Source organism: Tursiops truncatus, chromosome 4 (genome assembly GCF_011762595.2).
Source record: "Tursiops truncatus isolate mTurTru1 chromosome 4, mTurTru1.mat.Y, whole genome shotgun sequence".
NCBI lineage: Eukaryota > Metazoa > Chordata > Mammalia > Artiodactyla > Delphinidae > Tursiops > Tursiops truncatus.
This window is the reverse complement of record NC_047037.1, coordinates 95,315,354-95,340,733: the sequence shown is the minus strand read 5'-3', so window position 1 is coordinate 95,340,733 and position 25,380 is coordinate 95,315,354. Positions and strand designations below refer to the sequence as shown.

Sequence of the window (25,380 nt, the reverse complement as noted above, 5' to 3'; positions counted from 1 at the left end):
TATAGAACAAAACTTGTTAGTTTTCAAAATTAAACCGCATATTTATTATCAAAAATCTGGGAGTAATATTTCAAAATCATCTCCTTTTTAAAAAAAACACATGTAAAATACAAGGAAGCTCACAAAGTCAAAAGTAGTAAGGACCCAGGTTAAATAATATTTAAAAGGTATGTTAAAGATGCAGAAAATTTAAAAGATCTACAGATAGATATACATACCTGTTTTATTTCTGCATCTTTAACACACCTTTCAAAAAATATTTAATCTAGGTCCTTACCCATCTATATATATCTAGTTCTTCATTTTATATCATATGTGAATCTCTAAAAATATGTACATGTGAATCAAATTATTAAGCTAAATGCAATAAGAATACTTGTTTTTAAAAATAATTCTATGTCAATCTAATGAAATGTAGAATCATTAACTTTGTAAATTAAGATTGTCAACTTTAAGATTTGAGGGAGTCACACCTGTATATGCAGATTTTCTTAAAGATCATTTCCAACAATCTTATTTTGAAGACTATTGGACTTAAATTATTTCAACTGCGGTAAGTTGAACAAAAGCAATACTGAACAACATACCTTTCAGATAAATTAAGGCTTTGGTGAAGAGGTTCTAATTTTTGACATGTCTCTAGGCTGTCAACAGATGTCGAAGGCAATGAGTCTGATTGCACCTTGTTGGCATCACATAAATTAGCATCATTTTTAGGTAGGGTCTTTCTGAATTTTCGTCCTAAATCCGTCCATAGGACATTCGTCAACATAACTTTGAGTTGCCTGTTACACACATAAATAATTAATACATACAGTACTAAACATTATATAATACATAAATTCATCACAAATTGTAACAAATGAAAACTTCCAGGAATTCTAAATTCAGTCCTTCAAGAAATTAACCAGAGTAGTAAATATCATAAGTAAAAAATATGCCAATCATTCTCAAATATACATGAAAAACTAAAGCACATTTCACTTAAATTGGGACTTTCTTCAGAATTCTATCTAGTATACTACATCTGTGGTCACACACACGTACAGCTGTTGGATTGCTGGTAACCAATCTGTGCTTGGTCACACTACAAGTGGAACAACAACACACATCTGCACATCATGTCACAGAGGCAACCGCTTTCTGCACTAAAAATGTATTTTTGTTTTAGTATTTGACTTGGCAAACATAATTAAAACTAAGGGTAACAGTACAACATCTACAATCTTAACCCTACACAGTCTTAAGATACATTTAATTTTACCTTATTTCTAAAAATATGTCAACTTAAAACACTTACTGTACCTACACCAATTTCAAAAGTAAAACTGATAAATCCAAACACTTCCAGCTCTGCCTCATTAAATTTTGCCCATTACTCATTCAACATATCTATGTGCTGATAATACCTGAAGAACTGTGTTCAGTTCTAGAACCATGAAATATAGTTTCTTCAGGACTGTGAACAGGCTACCAAGTAGATGTGAGACAATGTCAAATGAGGAATGGCTGGAAGAATTGGAAATGTGTGATCAGAAGAGTGTCTATTCTATTCCCTAGTACCAGTTTTAGGCACTGTTTGTTTAACAAATGTTAATAATATTAAGAAAGAGAAAGCAAAGTGTTCGTGTATTTTTAATATAAAACAGAGCTCAAAGAAATCACTTGTTTGCCGCAGCCACTTGGGGCTGTATCTTCAGATCATCTGGAAGAAGCGGGATAGAAGTCTTCAGAGGAACCTCTATAGAACGCACTGAAACTCCAAATACTTTAAGTTTATAGATTTTAGAATTATCATTAAAGAATAAAGAGATGAGTGAAATTTCTATGAATGAATAATAATTCATTCTTCGTTCAACAAATACTTACCAAATACCTTCTAGCAAAACAACTGTACTAGTAGAATCTGGAGATTCAGCAACAAACGAAAGAGTTACAGTTCCTGCCTTCATGGAGCTTACATTCCAAAGAAGAATTACCCGATTAATTATTTAATTACAACTGTGATGAGCAATACGAACAGAAAATACAGGTGCTGCATTTCTTCTGAACCAGATCAGGGAAGGTTTTACTGAGAATATGACATTTACGTTGAAACTGTCCAAAGGAAACAAGTGGAAAATGGAGAGTGGTTCAAAAAGGAGGACAAAATGTAAATGCTCAGACAAGAGTAAAGCTTGTTCAAGGAAATTAAAGGACTTACCTGGCTCAAGTGCTTAAAGTGAAGAGGAAATTTGTATAAGATAAAGATGGGCAGTTAGGCAGGACCCTGTGGACTATACTGAGGATTTGAAACTTTAATGTCAACAACAATATCAATCCCCTAGTTTTAACAAAAGAATCATGAGACCAGAGCTGTATTTTTAAAAGATGACTTTGATCTTTTATGAATAATAAAGAAAACACCAAGAGAAAAGGGTAATAATGAATTTAGAGAGGAAATGGTGCTTAGGGATAGTTTAGTGGAATGGTGGGAGCAGAAATGGGAAAGAAGAAAAGGGACACAGACACAGCAAATGTAGGCAGTTGACAAACAGCTACGAAAGGGGGATATAGGACAAGAGCTGAAGATAAATGTGAGATGCAAGAAAGGTCTTCTTAGTTAGTTATTGGTTGCTTAGTTAGCTTAAGATAGAAAATATCTGTGTAAGTTTCAGTGCTTAGGGGAAGAGGTCAACAGACTAGGAGAGGTTGAAGATACAGGAGACAGTATAATTAACTTTATAATTAAGTTTCTTAAGAAGTAGCATAAAAAGAGCTAATATTTACTGAACATGCACCATACACCAGGAAGCATGTTAAGACCTCTACAATGATTTACACTTCATTTAATCCTCACAACTACTCTGTGAAGTATAATGGTAATTATTCTTCTGCAACTGAGAAGACCAAGAATAGAATGATTAATAACTAAGTCCATAGTTAAATGAGTGAGTGGTGAGAGCGGGATCCAGAGCCACACACTCTCAACTCTGTTGCCAGCACTCTTAACTGCTCCACTGTGCTGGTTTATGGTGGGAGAAGAACCCCTTTTCCTTCTTCCAGAAACCAAGATCATTTTTTCAAAGTGATACAAAAGGTAAAAGAACACAGGCTTGAGGAGAGAAAAGGTTTCAAATCATCACTGTGGAGAGGGGGAACACAAGCTGACTAGAGAAACACAGTAGGATTATCTTGAAGTTGAGGAATCCAGTAGGGTTAATAACCACAAATTTATAATGGCATAAACATACTGTGTTTTGTGATTTTTTTTCCCATCACTGCTCAGCCACCTTGGTGTCAGCACAATGCAAACAGATAATTAGGTTCACAAATGATTATTAATTACGAAGGAAAAAGGCACCTTTATAACTGAAAATCTGGTAGCTACCACCTTAACCAAGTGATCAAATGTAAGGCCACCAACAGTGGGACAAGCAGACACTACATATCCCCTGATATAATGCAATAAGCAAATACATCAGCTATGAAGTACTTTTGTCAAAAATGTAACATGAACCTAATTATGAGGACAAACACAATTATAAAAATCTAGAATGTAGGACATTCTACAAGACAACTGGCCTGAACTCTTCAAAAAATCAATGTCATGGTTTAGGGGGGTCGGGGGGAGGCAGGGGCTATTCTAAGATTAAGAGACTAATGAGACATAATAACCAAAAAATAAAATGCATGAACCTCAATTTGATCCTAGATTTTTTTAACAAAAGACATTTTGGGGGACATTTAGAGAATTCTGATTCTAGACTTTATATTACATGATAATATGAAATTATTATAAATTTTCTTCATAATATATTGTGGTTATCATGTAAAAGAACTTTCTTGTTCTTAAGAAGTACAGGCTAAAGTATTCAGAGGTGAAGTGCCTGACATCTGTGACTTACCTTCAAATGGTTCTGTGAAAAAAAATGTGTACATGAATATGCATATGTGATATGCACTTACATACATGTATGAAAAGAGACTGAGAGAAGGCAAATGTGGGAAAACATTAACAACATCTTGCGTGTTTGTTATACTCTTAACAAAATAATCCCGCCTGGTCCTGTACCAAAAAAATATGAAACGGGGAAAAAGCTATGCATGAAGATATTCATCACAGTATTATTTATAAAAGCAACAAAATGAAAGCAAATTTAAATTCCCAGCAATAGGGACTTCCCTGGTGGTCCAGCAGTAAACAATCCGCCTTCCAACGCACGAGACACAGGTTCAATCCCTGGTCGGGGAACTAAGATCCCACATTCTGCATGGCAACTAAGCCCTCGCGCTGCAACTACTGAGCCCACGCACCTCAACTAGAGAGAGGGGAAAAATAAAACCGCATGCTACAATGCACACGTGCCACAACTAGAGAGAAGCCTATGCACCACCAACGAAAGATCCCACATGCCGCAACAAAGATCCCACGTGCCACAACGAAGACCTGACACAGCCAAAAATTTAAAAATTTTTTAAATTAAAAACATAAAAATTCCCAGCAATAGCAGAATGGTTAAGTAAACAATGATAAAGCCACTTAATGGAATGTTACTTATTAGTCTCTTAAAATCTTCTACTTTAAATTTTAAGAGAGACTGGCTGTGTTTTTTTCTTTCAACTTGTCTTTATTTCTCTTTTCTATACTAAGCAAGTACTATACTATTTACATAAAGAGAAATGTCAACCAATTAATTTTGTAAAGAATGGTAAACATCTTTACCCAGTCAAAAACTATCTATTGATTAGTGAAAAAAAATTATTTTTTACATTCAGGACTACTCTTTTATAGGTTTTACAACTGTACAACTTAAAATGATCAAATGAAAATACTTCTAAAATCTTAAGGATATATAAGGTATACTTTTCGTCTGAGAAAATCACTATTAGTAATTTGCTAAATTATTTGGGAAAATATCCCAGTGGTAATTTTAATAATTTTAAATATGAAAATATCCAATGTTGGAAAATGCCATTTTTCTATTTACCCAAACCAAATAAGAATCACCACTGGTGATTTTACTGGTAATTCTAATAGTTGGCTCTAAGTGAAAAAGACAATTTGGATTCTCTGTGAAAATACTTATTTCATGTTCATAAATTTGCTTTACTGTAATCTGATTGACTAATAATATCCTAAGGCAGAAGTCAGCAATCTTTTCCCCCCAAATTAAAGGTAAAATTTTTTAAATTTCTATATATTTAAATATATTTGAACACTTCACAAGAAAGACATATGAATAGCGAATATGCACATAAAAAGGTGCTCAATATCATTAACCTCATCTTTCCAGTCTTTAAAAAAAGTTTGTCTTTTCAAAAAAGGGGGAAGGACAGCAAAATATTTCAACAGACACTTTAGAGAAGATACAAAAGAACAAGAAGCACATGAAAAGATGCTCAACATCATCATTCATCAAGGAAATGCAATTAAAATCACAATAAGATATCACTACACATACATTAAAAGGGATGATGACAGAGGTTGACCATACAAGTGCTGGCAGGAGGGTGGAGGAAGTAAAACTCTTCTGCACTGCTGATGAGAATGTAAAGTGGCACAACTGCTTTTGGAAAACATTTGGCAGTTGCTTAACAAAGTTGAAAATGTACTTTCAATGACCCAGCAACCCATCTCCTAGGTATTTAACCAAAAGGAATAAAAACATGTCCACACAGGCACTTGTACATGGATATTCACAGTAGCTTTATTAATAGTAGTATTAATTTTTCACAGAACTAAAACAAAAAAAAAGTTTAAATTTGTATGGAAACATAGAAGACTGCAAATAGCCAAACCAATCTTGAGAAACAGAAACAGAGCTGGAGGAATCAGGCTCCCTGACTTCAGATTATATTACAAACCTAGAGTAATCAAAACAGTATGATACTGGCACAAAAACAGAAATACAGATCAATGGAACAGGATAGAAAGCCGTGAGATAAACCCATGCACATATGGTCACCTTATCTTTGATAAAGGAGGCACAAATATACAATGGAGAAAAGACAGCCTCTTCAATAAGTGGTGCTGGGAAAACTGGACGGCTACTTGTAAAAGAATGAAATTAGAAAACTCCCTAACACCATACACAAAAATAAACTCAAAATGGATTAAAGACCTAAATGTAAGGCCAGGCACTATAAAACTCTTAGAGGAAAACATAGGCAGAACACTCTATGACATAAATCAGAGCAAGATCCTTTTTGACCCACCTCCTAGAGAAATGGAATTAAAACAAAAATATACAAATGGGACCTAATGAAACTTAAAAGCTTTTGCACAGCAAAGGAAACCATAAACAAGACAAAAAGACAACCCTCAGAATGGGAGAAAATATTTGCAAACGAAGCAACTGACAAAAGATTAATACAAGCAGATCATGAAGCTCAAGATCAAAAAAACAAACAACCCAATCCAAAACTGGGCAGAAGGCCTAAATAGACATTTCTCCAAAGAAGATATACAGATTGCCAACAAACACATGAAAGGATGCTCAACATAACTAATCATTAAAGAAATGCAAATCAAACCTCACACCGGTATCACCTCACACCGGTCAGAATGGCCATCATCAAAAAATCTACAAACAATAAATGCTGAAGAGGGTGTGGAGAAAAGGGAACCCTCCTACACTGTTGGAGGGAATGTAAATTGATACAGCCACTATGGAGAAGAGTATAGAGGTTCCTTAAAAAACTAAAAATAGAACTACCATACAACCCAGCAATCCCACTACTGGGCATATACCCTGAGAAAACCATAATTCAAAGAGTCATGTACCACAGTGTTCATTGCAGCTCTATTTACAATAGCCAGGACATGGAAGCAACCTAAGTGTCCATCGACAGATGCATGGATAAAGAAGATGTGGCATATATACACAATGGAATATTATTCAGCCATAAAAGGAAACAAAATTGAGCTATTTGTAGTGAGATGGATAGACCTAGAGACTGTCATACAGAGTGAAGTAAGTCAGAAAGAGAAAAACAAATACCATATGGTAATACATATATATGGAATCTAAAAAACAAAAAAAATGGTTCTGATGAACCAAGGAGCAGGACAGGAATAAAGATGCAGATGGAGAGAAGGTACTTGAGGACACGGGGAGGGGGAAGGGTAAGCTGGGACGAAGTGACAGAGTAGCTATGACATATATACACTACCAAATGTAAAACAGATAGTTAGTGGGAAGCAGCCACATAGCACAGGGAGAACAGCTCGGTGCTTTGTGACCACCTAGAGGGGTGGGATAGGGAGGGTAGGAAGGAGACACAAAAGTGAGAGGATATGGGGATATATGTATACATAGAGCTGATTCACTTTGTTATACAGCAGAAACTAACACAACATTGTAAAGCAATTATACTCCAATAAAGATGTTTTTTAAAAAAAAACAGAAACAGACTCAGAGACATAGAAAACCAATTTATGGTTACCAAACAGGAGGGAGAGGTGGCGAGGGACAAATTAAGAGTATGGGATTAACCGGTATAAACTACTATACATAAAATAGATAAGCAAGAAGGATTTACTGTATAGCACAGGAAATTATATTCAGTGTCTTGTAATAACCTATAATGGAATATAATCTGAAAAAATATACAACTGAATCATTTTGCTTGAAACACAGTATTGTAAATCAACTATACTTGAATTTAAAAAATTACTGATCACAGATCACCATAACAAATATAATAACAATGAAAAAGTTTGATATATTGGGAGAATTAGCAAACCGTGACACAGAGACACAAAGTGAGCAAATGTTTCTGGAAAAATGCTACCGACAGACTTGCTAAATGCAGGGTTGCCTGCAACATTCAATTTGTAAAAAAATGCATTGTCTCCAAAGTGCGATAACATGAAGCACAATAAAACAAGGTATGCCTGTACCTTATGACTGGTATCCTTATAAAAATGGCAGAAACAGACATACACAGAAGGAAGACAACATGAAGACATACAGGGAAAACATGTAAATATGGAGGACTGAATGCATGAAGAAGAGAGGAGAGAGACACGGAACAGATTATTCCTTAATGCCTTCAAAGGAAGCACAGCCTAGAGGACACCTTGATTCACATGAAATGTGAATGGATTAAATAATCTAGTCAAAGGTCGAGATGGTGAGAGTAGATTAAAAAAAAAAAAAACACAAGACCTTCTGTGTTCTGAATGTTTGTTTCACCTCAAAATTCATATTTTAAAATCCTAACCCCCAAAGTGATGGCAGTAGGAGGTGGGGCCTTTGGGAGGTGACTGGGTCATGAGGGTAGAGCCCTCATGAATAGGATTAGTGCTCATAAAAAAGGTTCAAGAGAGTACCCCTTCCACCCTTTGAGGATACAGTAAAAAGATGGCCATCTAAGAACCAGGAAGCCATCACCAGATACTGAATCTGGGAGTGCTATGATCCTGGGATTCCCAGGAATTATAACACTTTTGAAAAATAAATGTTTTTTGTTTATAAGCCACCTAGTCTTATGATATTTTGTTATAACAGTCTAAACAGACTAAGATAAGATCCAACAATATGCTCTCAACCAGAGACACACTTTGGACTCAAAGAAATAAACAGGTTCAAAGTAAAATGATGGAAACAGGTGTACCATGCAAACAGCAACCTTAAGACAGGTGGACTAGGCTCTATCAGTATTAGACAAGATAGACTTTAAAGCAAAAAAAGAAAAAGTCTGTAGAAACAATGAGGGACATTTCATTGACAAAAGGGTTAATTCATCAGTAAGATATACTGACTATAAATACACATATACTTAATAACAGGACCACAAGGCTCATTAAGCAAAAACTAACAGAAAGGAGAAATTAACAATTCAACAGTAATAGTTCAACACTTAAAACCCCAGTCTTGATAGAACAACTAGACAAAAATCAGCAAGGATACAGAAGGCTTGAATAACACCATCAACCAACGCATCCACAGACCACTCTAACAAACAGGAACAGAATGCACATTCTTCTCAAACACATGGAACATTCTCCAAGAAAGACCACATACCAGGCCACAAATAAACCTCAATAAATTTACAAGAAGTGAAATCATACAAAACGTTCTCAGACCACAGTGTAATTCAATTAAAAATTAACAACAACAAAACTAAGTCATGAGGATATAATGTACAACATGGGGACTATGGTTAATAATACTGTATTGTATATTTGAAAGTTGTTAAGAAAGTAAATCTTAAAAGTTGTCATCACACACAAAAAAATCTGTAACTATGTGAGTGATGGATGTTACCTATACTTACTGTGGTAATCATTTCATAGTATATACAAGTATAGAATCATTATGTTGTATATCTGAAACTAATATAATGTTATATGTCAATTATATCTCAATAAAAGAAGAAAATCTTTGAAATTTAAAAATACATAGAAATTAAACAATTCACACTTTCAAAAGAAGTGAATCAATCATACCAGAAATTAGAAAATACTTTTGAGCTTAATGAATAAAAAATCACAACATACCAAAATTTATGAGGTGCAGCTAACGCACTGCTTAGAATAAAATTTAAAACTAAACACCTATACTAGAAAAGAAGACATCTCAAATCAATAACCTAACCATGTACCTTAAGAAATTAGAAAAAGAAGCACAAACTATGTCCAAAACAAAGAGAAGAAATAAAAAATAAGATTACAGTGAAACTAAATGAAATAGAATATAGAAAACCTAAGGAGAATACTGATGAAACCAAAAGTTGGTTCCTTGAAAAGATCAACAAAATTTACAAGTATCTAGGTAGACTGAACAAAAAAAGAAAAGAAAGAAAACACTCAAATTACTAAAATAAGGAATGAAAGACGGGTCATCACTAACAGTATTACAGAAATTTTAAACAGTATAATAGAATACTATGAACAAATGTATGGCAACAAATTAGATAAATAAAATATAAAAATTCCTAGAAAAACAGAAGCTACCAAAACAGACTCATAAAAAAAAAAATAGAAAATCTCAACAGACTTATAACAAGGAAAAATCTGAATTTCTAACTGGAAAACTTCACAGATACACACACACATACAAACACACACACACACACACCACCAATGAATGACCAGATGGATTCACTGGTGAATTTTATCAAACATTTAAACAAGAATTAATACCAATCCTTCAAAACCTCTTCCGGAAAACAAAGGAAGAGACAACACTTTTCACCTCATTCTACAAGGCTATTATTAGCCTCATTCCAAAGCCAGACAAAGACAACATAAGAAAATAGCAAGTTATTTTCCCTTCTGAATACAAACATAGATATCCTCAATAAAATCCTAGCAAACTGAAACCAGTAACATATAAATGGGATCATAAATCAGAATCAAGTGACATTTATCCCAGGAATGCAAAGTTGGTTTAAAATCTAAAAATCAATTTATGTAATACATTATATTAATAAAGGATACAAATTACATGATATAAATGCAGGAAAAGCATTTGACAAAATCCAACACACATTCATCATAAAAAGCCTCCCACAAATTAAGAACAGAAGGGAACTTCCTCAACATGAAAAAGGGCATGTCTTAGTCTGTTCAGGCTATAACAAAATATCACAGACTCAGCAGCTTATAAACAACAAACATTTATTTCTCACGGTTCTGGAGGCTGGGAAGTCCAAGATCAGGGTGCTGGCCAACATGGTCAGGCTCTGGTGAAGGCCCTCTTCTGGGTTGCAGACTGCAGACTCCTCACAGTGTCCTCACGTGGTAGAAGGCACCAGGAAGCTCTGTGAGGTCTCTTTTATAAAAAGAGCACTAATCCCGTTCATGAGGGCTCCACCCTCATGACTTAAGCACCCCCCTCAATGGCCCCGCCTCCAAACACCATCACATTAGGCATTAGGATTTCAACATATGAATTTTGGGGAGATATTGTACAAACATTCAAACCATAGCAGGGCATCTATAAAAAACCTATAACTAACATCATACTTAATGGTGACATACTGAATGCTTTCCCTCTGATAGTGGGAACAAAACAAAGATTTCCACTCTCACCACTTCCATTATACATTGTACATTCTAGCCAGGACAATTAGGCAAGGGGAAAAAATTAAAGGCCTCCAGCTGAAAAGGAAGCAGTAAAGCCATCTTTGTTTGCAGATGACATGATCTTGTATATACAAAATTCCAAGCAATCTACTAAAAATTTCTAGAACAGGACAAACAGGGTCACGATATATAAATCAGGGTCAACATATATAAATAAATGGGATTTCTACACACTAGTAATGAACCATCTAAAACTAAAATTAAGATAATACTTCCATTCACAACAGCATCAAAAAGAAAATACTTGGGAATAAATTTAACAATAAATGTCCAAGACACACTGAAAGTTACAAAACACTGTTGAAAGAAATTGAATAAGACCTAAATAAATGGAAAGATATATTCATGAATCAGAAGATTTAATTTGTTAAGACAGCAATACTCCCCAAATTGGTCTACAGATTCAACACATCCTCCATCAAAATCCTTGTTGGCTGTTTTGCTCAAAATGACCAACTGATTCTAAAACTCAGTTGAAAATGCAAGGAACCCAGAACAACCAAAACAATCTTGAAAAGGGACTTCCCTGGCAGCCCAGTGGTTAAGACTCCATGCTTCCACTGCAGGCGGCATGGATTTGATCCCTGGTCGGGGAACTAACATCCTGCATGCTGCACAGTGCAGCCAGAAAATTTTTTTTAAAAAATCTTGAAAAATATTATGAAGTTGGAAGACTCACATTTCCCAATTTCAAAACTTACCACCAAGTTGCAATAATACAGTGTACAGCACACAGCGGTACTGACATAAAAACAGACATATACATCAATGGACTAGAATTCCAAATCCAGAAATAAACACTTACATTAATGTCAACTGATTTTCAACAAAGGTACCAAGAAAAATTCGTACCTCTTCAACAAATGTTGCTGGGACAACTGCATATTCACAAACAAAAATATAAATTTGGATGCCTATCTCATGCCATACCCAAAATTAATTCAAAATGGATAAAATACCTAAATCTAAGAGCTAGAACTATAAAACCCTTAGACGAAAACACAAGAGTAAATCATCATGACCTCAGATTAGGCAATAGTTCCTTAGATATGACAACAAAAGCACAACAACAAAAGAAAAACAGATAAATGGGATTTGATCAAAGTGAAAAAAACTTTCGTGCTTCAAAGGACACCATCAAGAAAGTGAAAAGCTGAGTGAGAGAAAATATTTCCAAATCACATATCTAATAAGGACCTGTATCCAGAATATATAAAGAACTCTTACAACTCAACAATAAAAAGATAAACACCACAATTTTTAAACAATTTTTAAAAGGATCTAAACAGACATTTCTCCAAAGAAGATATACAAATGACCAACAGGCATATAAAAAGACACTCAATGTCATTAGGAAATATGTACCAAAACCACGATGAGATTATCGTTTCACACCCACTAGGACAACTATGGAAAGAAGGAAGGAAGGGAAGGAGGGACGGAAAATAAGTATTGATAAGGATATGGAGTCACCAATATGCTTATTTCCTAAGGACAATTCACTTGAAAGGTGAGAATTCAGACTAAACAGCTTACAGAGTGCTCTGACATAAAATCAAGAATTCCAATTAGGACTTCCCTGGTGGCACAGTGGTTAAGAATCCGCCTGTCAAATGCAGGGGACACGGGTTCGAGCCCTGGTCTGGGAAGATCCCACATGCCGCAGAGCAACTAAGCCCGTGTGCCATAACTACTGCCTGTGCTCTAGAGCCCACGAGCCACAACTACTGAGCCCATGTGCTGCAACTACTGAAGCCCGCGTGCCTAGAGCCTGTGCTCTGCAACGAGAAGACCACACACCGCAACAAAGAGTAGCCCCTGCTCACTGCAACTAGAGAAAGCCCATGCACAGCGGCAAAGACCCAATGCAGCCAAAAATAAAATAAAAAATAAATAAACTTATAAAAAGAAAACTCCAATTAGTCTTCTCATTTGTGCAAACTCCCAATAACTGTAATTTTTAACTTTGTTACTGTCACTTTTTATTCATTCACTATTCTAAAACAGATAATACCCTTTTGCAAAATAACAACTTTTTAAGCATTTACTGATGTCCAATACTAAAATTTAGCTCCGATTTCCTGCTGGTAATAATTGTAATTTGAATCCCATAGATATTTAATTCCAGCATATCCATTATTCATTAATACTATGACTTTAAGACCAGAGTTGCTAAATGGAGGACAAAAGATGAATCCAGCATCTTAACGAGTCTATATGTAACTCTTGCTTTATTAGCTAAAGCTTTCAAGATGTTACAAACACACAAAAACAAGGAGTTAAGATGAATTAGAATCACAGAAAGAGCTTAGAAGGAACAGTAGAGGTCACTGAACTCAATCACTGTATTTTAAAAGTTGTGCAAATTTGAGAACCAAAAAGGTTAAATGAATCATTCATGGTCACACTATACATAGTATAAGCCCATCCTATATCACACACATACATATATCTTACCTTTCTGCTGATGTCTTAGAAGTGACAGGACGCCCACGTACATCTTTTTTACTTTTATGGTCTACAGAGAGGACCTTATTTCTTAGGCTCCTTTTCCACTAAGGAAAAAAAATGGAATTTGGAATTTCAATAATAAATATAGCAATATGACAATTAAGAGGCACTTAAATTTTCTTTTTATTTAGAAATTCAAGATAAACAGCCAAAGTCATAACAGTTCACAGAGGGGGAAAACTGCAATCTACAAAACACCTGGCATCTTTTGCTAATGAGGATATAAAAGTCCAATAAATTACAGAAGAAAGACATTTATGGACTTCCCTGGCGGTCCAGTGGTTAAGACTCTACATTCCACTGCAAGTAGTGCAGGTTCAATCCCTGGCTGGGGAACTAAGATCCCACATGCCACGCAGCCAAAACATAAATAAATAGATAAATAAATAAATAAAGGGTCTGGACTTAATTCGTTAAAAAAAGAAAAAGAGGGCTCCCCTGGTGGTGCAGTGGTTGAGAGTCCACCTGCCGATGCAGGGGACACAGGTTCGTGCCCCAGTCCGGGAAGATCCCACGTGCCGCGGAGCGGCTGGGCCCATGAGCCATGGTCGCTGAGCCTGCGCGCCCGGAGCCTGTGCTCCGCAACGGGAAAGGCCACAACAGTGAGACAGGCCCGCGTACCGCAAAAAAAAAAAGAAAAGAAAAGAAAAAGAAAAAAGACATTTAAAAATGTAAAGGTAATTTTAGTCAGGAAATAGACATTTTAAGACTCAAAAGCTTACATCACTACGAAAAATGGTGAATGTGTTTAAAGGAAATAAAAATAATTACATGCCAAGTTAAACAGAGTCTGTGATTCTGAAATAACTGCATTTATAAACAATTGGAAGGGATTACAACTGATTCCCTATGAACTGCTGCATGGAAAAAGTTTAGGGAAGAGTCAGATATCTTACTAACAGTGTTTAGGTTTAATCCAACTACAAACAAAGTTAAAGTTGATTTAGTTAATATAGAAACAGGACTTCCCTGGTGGCGCAATGGAAGAATCCGCCTGCCAATGCAGGGAACACAGGTTCAATACCTGGTCTGGGAAGATCCCACATGCCACAGAGCAACTAAGCCCATGAGCCACAACTACTGAGCCTGCACTCTAGAGCCTGCGAGCCACAACTACTGAGCCCACACACACAACTACTGAAGCCCACACGTCCTAGAGCCTGCACACCCCAACTACTGAGCCCTCATGCTGCAACTACTGAAGTCCATGTAACTAGAACCTGTGCTCCACAACAAAAGAAGCCACCGCAATGAGAAGCCCACACATCACAACAAAGAGTAGCCCCCGCTCATCACATCTAGACAAAGCCTGCACGCAGCAGAGACCCAATGCAGCCAAAATTAAAAATTTTTTAAATATATATATATATAAACAGTGTGGGGACTTCCCTGGTGGCGCAGTGGTTAAGAATCCGCCTGCCAATGCAGGGGACACAGGTTCGAGCCCTGGTCCAGGAAGATCCCACATGCCGCAGAACAACTAAGCCCATGCACCACAACTACGGAGCCTGTGCTGTAGAGCCTGTGAGCCACAAATACTGAAGCCCACGTGCCTAGAGCCTGTGCTCCGCAACAAGAGAAGCCACCGCAATGAGAAGCTCGCACACCTCAATGAAGAGCAGCCCCAGCTCACCGCAACTAGAAAGCCCGCATGCAACAACGAAGACCCAATGCAACCATAAATAAATAAATTTATTTATTTATTTATTTTTAAAAAGAGAAACAGTGTGAATCTGGGCAAATAAATTACTTATCTTCTCTATGCGTTAGTTTCCTTACGTAATAATGGTTACTATCTCACAAGGATATATGATGATTATATAAGTTTAAAATACTGTCTTCCTTCCTAAATAGACATTTCTCCAAAGAAGACATACAAATGGCCAAAAAGCACCACAACAAAGAGCAGCCCCGCTCGCCGCAACTAGAGAAAGCCCACATGCAGCAACGAAGTCCCAACACAGCCAAAAAAAAATAAATTATTTTTTTAAGTAGTCTACAAATAACAAATGCTGGAGAGGGTGTGGAGAAAAGGGAACCCTCTTAACACTATTGGTGGGAATGTAAATTGGTGTGGCCACTATGGATAACACTATGAAGGTTCCTTCAAAAACTAAAAACAGAGTTGCCATATGATTAGCAATCCCTCTCCTGGGCATATATCCAGAGAAAACTGTAATTCAAAAACATACATGCACTCCAATGTTCACAGCAACACTATTTACAATGGCCAAGAAGACATGGAAGCAACCTAAATGTCTATTGACAGATGAATGGATAAAGAAGATGTGTGTGTGTGTGTGTGTGTGTGTGTGTGTGTGTGTGTGTGTGTGTGTATAGAGAGAGAGAGAGAGAGAGAGAGAGAGAGAGAGAGAGAGAGAGAGAGAGAGAGAGGAATATTACTCAGCCATGAAAAAGAATAATGCCATTTGCAGCAACATGGATATACCCAGAGATTATATTAAGTGAAGTAAGTCAGAAAGAGAAAGACAAATACCATATGATATCATTTATATGTGGAATCTAAAATATGACACAAATGAACTTATTTATGAAACAGAAACAGACTCAGAGATATAGAAAACAAACTTATGGTTACCAAAGAGGAAAGGGGGTAGAGGAGGGATAAATTAGGAGTTTGGGATTAGCAGAAACAAACTAATACATATAAAATAAACAACAGGGTCCTACTGTATAGCACAGACAACTATATTCAATATCCTGTAATAAACCATAATGGAAAAGAATATGTATACATATGTATAACTGAATCACTTTTCTGTACACCTGAAACTAACACAACAATGTAAATCAACTAGAGCTAAAATATACTGTCTTCCTCAAAGAGATATTTGTACACCTATGTTCATAGCAGCATTTTTCACAATAGCTACAAGGTGGAAACAACTCAAGTGTCCCATCAATAATAACACCAATAATAATGAAATGTGTCATATACATACAATGAAATATTACTCAGCCTTAAAAAGTAAGGAAATTCTGACACACGCTACAACACGCTAATACATGGAAACTAACCAGAGAATGAAGGAAAATAAAGCTGAAAAATACATTACAAATGAAAGAACAAGATAAAACCTCAGAAAAAAACACCTTACTGACTGGAAATAAGTGATCTACCTGATAAATAGTTCAAAAAATTAGTCATGAACTTTGACAACTATGAGATTATAAAAAATATTTATATTGGTCTCTGGCCCCAGTTCCTACACAGAGCTCCTAAAATCCTTGTAATTCCCTTGGTGATAGGAGCATCTTTTGCTATAATATCTGGTTTTTAACCCCAATCCCTGACACAGGGCTCCTAAAACCCTCACAATTTCCTGGGTGATAGATTTGCCTTTTGTATTAATGAAGCGACTCTGGGTGAGATCCTAGATGGCTCCTGGATAGGGGCTAGTCACCAGAAAGACCAAGCCAATATTACAAGCTTGGAATTCTCATCTTTGCCCCACCATTCTCTAGACAGGGGAGAAGGACTGGAAACAATTAATTATCGGTCATGCCTATGTGAGCAAATCTCCATTACAATCTCAAAAATATTATATGAGGTTCAAAGAGCTTTGAGGTTGCTAAACACATCCATATACCCGGAAGGTGACACACCCCAACTCCACAGGGACAGAAGCTCCTGCACTCAGGACCCTACCAGACCTTGCCCTATGTATCTATTCATTTGGCTGTTCATCTGTATCCTTTATCATGTCCTTAAATAAACTGGTAAATGTAAATAAGTGTTTCTCTGTGTTCTGTGAACTGCTCTAGCATAAATTAATCAAACCTGAGGAGAGAGTCATGGGAATCTCAGATTTATAGCCAGCTGGTCAGAAGCACAGGTGACAACCTGGAATTGTGATTGGCATCTGAAGTGGGGTGGGAGCAGTCTTGGGACTGAGCCCACAACCTGTGAGATCTGAAACCATCTCCAGGTAGATAGTGTCGGAATTGAGATAAATTGTAGGACACCCAGCTCATGTCCCAGAGGCTTGCTTGGTGGGGGAAAACCCACAAACATCTGGTGTGAGAAGTGTTGTGAAAATGATAGTAGTATGAGAGGAAAGGAGAAACATGGGAGGAAGATGCGTTTTTCCCAACGCAATGACATTAGGTTAAGTGAAATAAGCCAGTAACAAAAAGACAAATACTCTATGATTCAAGTTATAGGAAGTATCTAGAGTTCAGAGAGATAGAAAACAGTAGAATTTTGGTTGCCAGGGGATGGGAGAGGGGGAAATGGAGAGTTATTGTTTAATGGGTAAAGTGTCGTGGTTTTGCAAGATGTAAAGAATTCTGGAGATAGACGGTGGCGATGGTTGCACAACAATGCGAATATACTAAATGCCAGTGAACTGTACCATTAAAAATGGTTAAGATGATAAATTTTATGCTATGTGTGTTTTACCATAATTAGAAATACATTTTTAAAAGTAAAAAAAAAATTTAAGTAATGAAAAACAAAATAAAACACTGTCTTAACCATGATAGCCCTCAATAAACTGTCATTTTTATTCTCCAGGCATTATTATCTCATTATCACCACAGCCCTACATGGTATAAAACTCATCACTTTATAAGTGGGAAGTGAAGCTCAGAGAATAAACTTCACCAGTTAACCCAAGTCTGCCTGACATAAAAGCCTATGCTCCTTCCAATGCTGTAATTCTAAATTACACAAATTCTCGGAAATCCTTCCTATCAAGATATCAACTTAAACACATTGTCACCCCCATTTCACTACAAAATGTAAATGTATCAATATAACTAGATTAAAAATACATTTTTCCTCCATTTTCAGTATCACTGTCTTAGTTCTGCCTCTTACTTCTGACCTGGACTCTTGCAATGTTCTCCTAATGGGATTCCCTGCAAATGGTCTCTTCTCCCCCCCAGTCCAGCAGCCACTCTGTCAAGAAAGTTAAATCTTTCAAAAATGCAAATCTGATGTCATTCTCTTGCTTAAATTCCTAAGTATTCCCCACTACCTAAGGAGAAAAAAAAAAAAAAAGAACTGAGTTATCTTTCTCACTTCTGCTTCCCCTTGCTTAAATTCCTAAGTATTCCCCACTACCTAAGGAGAAAAAAAAAAAAAGAACTGAGTTATCTTTCTCACTTCTGCTTCCCATGAATCTTCTATTCCGACAACACTAAACTATATGTAGTTCCCTGAAAGTGCATGCCATTCAGATCCTTTGACATCTTTCTGTACATGTTTCCTCTTACTAGAATGTGCTTTGCCCTCCCCAATTCTCCTTGTCCATTAAGTCCCAGATCAACACCACCTATGAAGCCTTCCTCACTCTCTAGAAAAGTAAATCAGTATCTCTGCTCTAACACTATTTTACATACCTCTATTACTGATAACAGTTCTCACAATGAATTACATTATTTGTTTACATCAAACTGCAACCAGGACTGGGAATAATTTAGCTCACAAGCTAGACTCTCAGAACTACTGGTTAACTAGTTTTCCACAACTGTTTCACTAATCTCACAGTAAATGCAGCTTTCACATTTTTTGTTTCCAAATTTTTTTCTACCCTACTAATAACGTTGTAATTAGGTTTTACCTATATTTGCAAAATGATGAGTACTAGTCTTTGAGTCTCATATTCTGTACAGAAAAGAAACATAATTCCCACCAAAGAGGGGGGAAAAGAATGAGAAGTTTTAAACTATTACAAAAAATGAAACAAACACAATGAGACAAAATGAAGGTATCTTTAATAGGAGAGGAGGGGAATTGATTAAACTTTTATTAACTCTAAATAACAGTAAGATGTTTCAATGCCCATCTCCAATCCTACCACAGCCAAGGGTAATCTGGAGTGTATCTACAGACATTATCAAAGGAAAACAAAAATTCACTTAGACTTTGATAAATTGTTTCTTATATTTAATATCACACTAGAATGTTTTTTCTTTCCAAAGTTGGATTAGAATTGCAGCCTGGATAATAATCTGTATTTTTCAGAGATACAATTTTTCACTTAGTCTATGAACCTATATACATGCTATCTCTGAAAAAAAAATCAGATAACAAAGAATTCTCCCACAATCTGATTATGAATGAGAATTTATTCATATACATATTTTGAAAGCTATCTGATCACAAATAGGAAGGCTGAAATAGTATGAACAGTTGTAATTTAAATATGAAAAAACTTATAGAAGAATAAAAGACTTTGCTTAGAGACAAGACCAAATCATTTAGTTGCCTGATTTTGAAGCTCTCATTCTAGCAGGGGCATCAAAATAAAATACTATGATAATTAAAACCAAATGTTCAATAGGAACTTGACTAAAATTTTTCTTGGACAAATCAACTCTATACCCATTCTAAGTGGTGCAGTGTTCACAGTCTCAACTGAGTACTTCCTTACATACTAAAAATGAACCAAATCTGCAACCTGAAGAAAATATCAGCTTTGCTTACAACTACTTATCCATGTCACAGCCTACTGTAATAAAGATGGATGATGACTTTCCAACCAATTGAGATTATTGGTCAGGATTTAACTTTTATATCAGAATTTCAATTCTATTGACTCTTCATCTAATTTCCAAATTAGCAACATGTAATGTCAACAGTGAAAACACTTATCAGAAAACATAAGCTGAAATTATTTGGTAACCAACATCTACTGAACAGCTGGATAAATTGGTGAGGTGCAGGGAGAGAGGCTATCTGGGGAATCCTGTATTCTCTTCAACAAGTTTTCCCTGATGGTAACGCCTTGCACAACTGCACAGCAATATCATCACCAGGAAAGTGACATTGAAACAATCCATGACCTTATTAAGATTTCACCTGTTTTACATGCACATACTTGTGTGTGTGTGTTTGTATGCATGCATTTAGTCCTAGGCGATTTTATCACATGTGCTCATCTCTGTGACTACAACCAAACTCAAGATATAGAACAGTTGTGTCGTAAAGATCCTTTCTGCTACCCTTTTATAAACACATCTGCCACCCTCCCCTTCCACTAACCCCCTACCCTACAGGATCAAATCATTTAGTTACCTAATTTTGAAGCTCTCATTCTAGCAGGGATTTCCTAGAGTTTTCACAGACATTCAAATGAACATTTAAGAAGAAAATAAAGTGAATTCTACACAACCTATTCCATTAACTAGAAATAAACAATTCCCAATTCAATCTATAAAGCAAACATTATACTGATACCAAACCAATATAATGAGAGTACAAGAAAACTAAAGACCAATATCCCTGATAAGTACAGACAAAAATACTCAACAAAAATCAGCAGATCAAAACCAGCAATATATAAAAAGAATAATACAGCATGACTAATTAGGGCTTATTCTAGGACAGAACAGTGGTTTAATATTTGAAAATCAAATCAATCTATGATTCAAAAAAGAAAAAAGACCCTACTCTACATTGTATACAATAAACTCACTTTAAATATAAAGACACAAACAGATTAAAAGTAAAGGGATGAAGAAAGATACACCATTCTAAGAGATCAAAAGACAGAGTAGCTATATTAATTTCAGACTGAGATTTCAGAGGAAAAAACAGTATCAAATTTGGGGATACAGGGATAAAGAGGAATATTACATAATGATAGAGGGGTCAATTTGCCAAAAAACCATAATAATCCTTAATGTATATATGCCCAACACCAAAATACATAAGGCAAAAACTGATAGAAATATTGATACAAGGACAAATAGACATATCTACTTCAACATCCCTCTATCAGAAACAGATCCAGCAGGCAGAAAATCAGTAAGGAAATCAGTAATGAAATAACTGAACTGAAAAACACCATCAGTCAACTAAATCTAATTAACATTTATAGAATACTTCATCTAAAACAGAAGAATACACATTCTTCTCAAGCGCACATGCTTAGAGGGAAATTTATAGCACTGGATGCATGTATTAAAAAAGGAGACAATTCTAAAATCAATAATGCAAACTTCCAGCTTTGGAAATTAAAAAAAGAAGGGCAAATTTATTCCAAAGTAAGCAGAAGAAAAGAAATAAATAAATAAAAGAGCAGAAATCAATGAAATTGAAAACAAGAAATCAACAGAGAAAATCAACCAAATCAAAGGTTGGTTCTTTGAAAAAAAATCAATAAAATTGATAACCTCTACCCAGGTTAACTAAGAAAAAAAACAGAAGAGACAGATTACTAATATCAAAAATGAAAGAGGGGCAATCAGTACTGGTCCAATGGACATTATATAGAAATAATACAGAAATGCTATGAACAACTCAATGCCCACAAATGTGAAAACTTAGATGAAAATGGACGAATACCTTGAAAGATACAATTGATCAAAACTTATGTAATCTGAATAGGCCCATAACCATTAAAGATATTGAATCAATTGAATCAATATTTCATACCTTCCGAAACAGAAAGGACTAGGCCCAGTTTGGTTCATCAGTGAATTCTACCAAACATTTAAGGAATCAATTATACAAATTCTCTATAATTTCTTTCACAAAATAGAAGTAGAGGAACACTTCCAAACTCCTCTTATGAGGCCAGCCTTTCTATTTTTCCTTTTGTTTATTTATTTATTTATTTGGCTGCATCAGGTCTTAGTTGCAGCATGCAGGATCTTTGTTGTTGGCATGTGGAATCCTTGGTTGCAGCGCACGGGTTCTTCGTTACGGCACGCAGGCTTCTCTCTAGTTGTGGCGCTCGGGCTCCAGAGTGTGCAGGCTCAGTAGTTGTGGTGCATGGGCTCTCTAGTTGTGGCACACTGGCTCTAGAGCGCACGGGCTCAGTAGTTGCAGCGCACGGGCTTACTTGCCCCACGGCATGCAGGATCTAGTTCCCTGACCAGGGATCAAAACCACATCCCCTGCACTGGAAGGTAGATTCTTAACCACCAGACCAACAGGGAAGTCCCGAGGCCAGCCTTAATACCAAAACCAGAAAAATACATTACAAAAAAAGAAAACTACACAATATCTCTTATGAACATAGGTGAAAATATTCTCAACAGAATCAAATCCAACAAAGTATAAAAAGAATCATATATCATAAACAAGTGAGACTTATTTCAAATAAGCAATGATGGTTAGGCATTTGAAAAATCCATTAATGTCAACAAGCCAAAGAAGAAATATGAAATGGCCATATCAATAGATGTGGAAAAAGCATCTGACAAAACCCAAAAGCCATTTATGATTTTTTTTAACTCTCAGAAAACTAGGAATAGAGGGGAATATTTTTAATTTGATTAAGAATATCTACAACAAACCTACAGCCAACATCATACTTAATGGCGAGAAACCATATGCTTTGACGCTAAGATTGAGAACAAGCAAGAATGCTCCCTCTCATCACTCCTATTCAACCTCATACAGGAAGTCCTAGATAATGCAATGAGACAAGAAAAGGAAATAAAAGGGATACAGATTGGGAAGGAAAAAATAAAACCTTTATTTGAGATGACATAATTGTCTATGTAGGAAATCCCAGAGATGAATTTGAAAAAAAAGAAAAAAGAAAAAACTTCCTTGAACTAATAAGCAATTATAGCAACAGTGCAGGATAAGATGAATATACAAAAATTAATTGCTTTCTTACATGAAGGTAAAGAACTATTAGAATTTGAAATTAAAAACACAATACCACTTACATTAGCACTGAAAAAATTAAATACTTATGTACAAATCTTTAAAAATGTGTAAAATCTATATGAAAAGAACTATAAAACTCCAATGAAAGATATCAAAGATCTAAATAAATAGATATTCCATGAACATGAACAGGAAGACTCAATACTGTCAAGATGTCAGTTCTTCCCAACTTGATCTACAGAATCACCACAATTCCAATCAGTATCACAGCAAGTTATTTTGTGGATTTCGACAGACTGATTTGAAATTTTAAATAGAAAGATGAAAGACCCAGAATAGCCAATACAATATTAAAGAACAAGTTCAGAGAACTGATACTCCCACCTTAAAGACTTACTATAAAGCTACAGTAACCAAGACAGCATGGTATGGACAAAAAAACAGACAAATAGATCAACAGAACAGAATAGACAGCTGAGAAAAGGATCCACACAATGTAATCAATTAATTTCTAACAAAGGAACAATGGCAATTCAACGGAGAAAGGCTAATCTTCAACAAATGACACTAAAAGAACTGGCCACTCGTGTATGAAGAAATAAACAGAGACACAAATCTTATACCTTTCACAAAAATTAACTGAAAATGGATCACAGATCTAAATGTAAATTGCAAAACTATAAAATCCCTAAAAGATAACATCAGAGATAATCTAGGTGACCTTCAGTTGAACAATTACTCCTTAGATATAATACCTAAAGCACAATCCATGAAGGAAAAATTGAAATTTGGGCTTCATTAAAATTAAAACTGCTCTGTGAAAGATACTGTTAAAAGAATGAAAAGTTAAGATACAGACTAGAAAAAACTCTTTGCAAAACACATATGTGATAAAGGACTGGTACCCAAAATATACAATAACGCTTAAAACTAAAAAACAAGAAAACAAACAATTTAAAAAATGAGGGAATTCCCTGGTGATCCACTCGTTAGGACTCGATGCTTTCACTGCTGTGGGCCCGGGTTCAATCCCTGGTTGGGGAACTAAGATCCCACAAGCCATGCAGCACAGCCAAAAAGAAAAAATGAGCCAAAAATGGGAACACACACTTCATCAAAGAAGATACACAGATGACAAATATGCATATGAAAAGAAGCTCACCAAAACATGTCATCAGGGAATTACAAGGTAAAACAAAGAGATACTACTACATACCTATTAGAATGGCTAAAACCCAAAACACTGACTACCCCAAATGTTGGCCAGGATGTGGAATAACAGGAAATCTCATTAGTTGCTGGTGGAAATGCAAAATGGTACAACCATTTTGGAAGACGCTTTGGCAATTTCTAACAAAACTAAACATACTCTTAACAAACAATCTAGCAACTACACTCCTTAGTATTTACCCAAATAAGCTGGAAACTTCTGTCCACACAAAAATCTGCACATTAATGTTTAGTGCAGCTTTATGCATAATTGCGAAAACTTTAAAGTAACCAAGATGTCTTTCAATAGATGATAAAGAAACTGTGGTACACCCACATAATGGAGTATCATTCAGCAATAAACACAAATGACATTGGGGGAGTCTGTGCATGTGTAGGGGCAGGGGATATATGGGACCTGTCTGTATTTTCTGCTCAATTTTGTTATGAACCTAAAGTTACTCTAAAAAATAGTCTTTCTAAAAAAAAAAAAATTTTTTTTTAAAGAACCGAGCTATCAAGCCACAAAAAGACACTTTGATAAACATAAAAGCATACAGCTAAGTGAAAGAAGCCAATCTGAAAAGGCTGTATGATTCCAAGAATATGACAATATGATTTAAAAAAATATATATGGGGACTTCCCTGATGGCACAGTCATTAAGAATCCACCTGCCAATGCAGGGGACACAGGTTCGAGCCTGGGTCCGGGAAGATCCCACGTGCCGCAGAGCAACTAAGCCCATGCGCCACAACTACTGAGCCTGTGCTCTACAGCCCACGAGCCACAACTACTGAGCCTGTGAGCCACAACTACTGAAGCCCGTGCACCTAGAGCCCATACTCACAAGAGAAGCCACCACAATGAGAAGCCCGCGCACCACAATGAAGAGTAGCCCCCGCTCGCCGCAGCTAAAAGAAAGCCCGAGCGCAGCAAGGAAGACCCAACACAGCCAAAAATAAATAAATAAATAAATTTTTAAAACTA

At 35.9% G+C, this 25,380-nt stretch overlaps 1 protein-coding gene across 22 annotated transcripts in view; it reads right to left on the bottom strand.

The window, feature by feature from the left end:
• SENP7 (SUMO specific peptidase 7) overlaps positions 1–25,380 on the bottom strand; it is a 171,753-nt gene that overhangs the window by 86,531 nt on the left and 59,842 nt on the right. For 20 of the 22 annotated variants that reach the window (XM_073804290.1, XM_073804289.1, XM_073804288.1 and 17 more), the window contains 2 exons: positions 13,535–13,632; positions 588–785 (listed from right to left, as the gene is read on the bottom strand). In XM_073804290.1, coding sequence (XP_073660391.1) covers positions 588–785; positions 13,535–13,632 — 296 coding nt within the window. The remainder of the gene's footprint in view (positions 1–587; positions 786–13,534; positions 13,633–25,380) is intronic. The other 2 variants (XM_073804300.1, XM_073804301.1) reach the window with 1 other exon arrangement.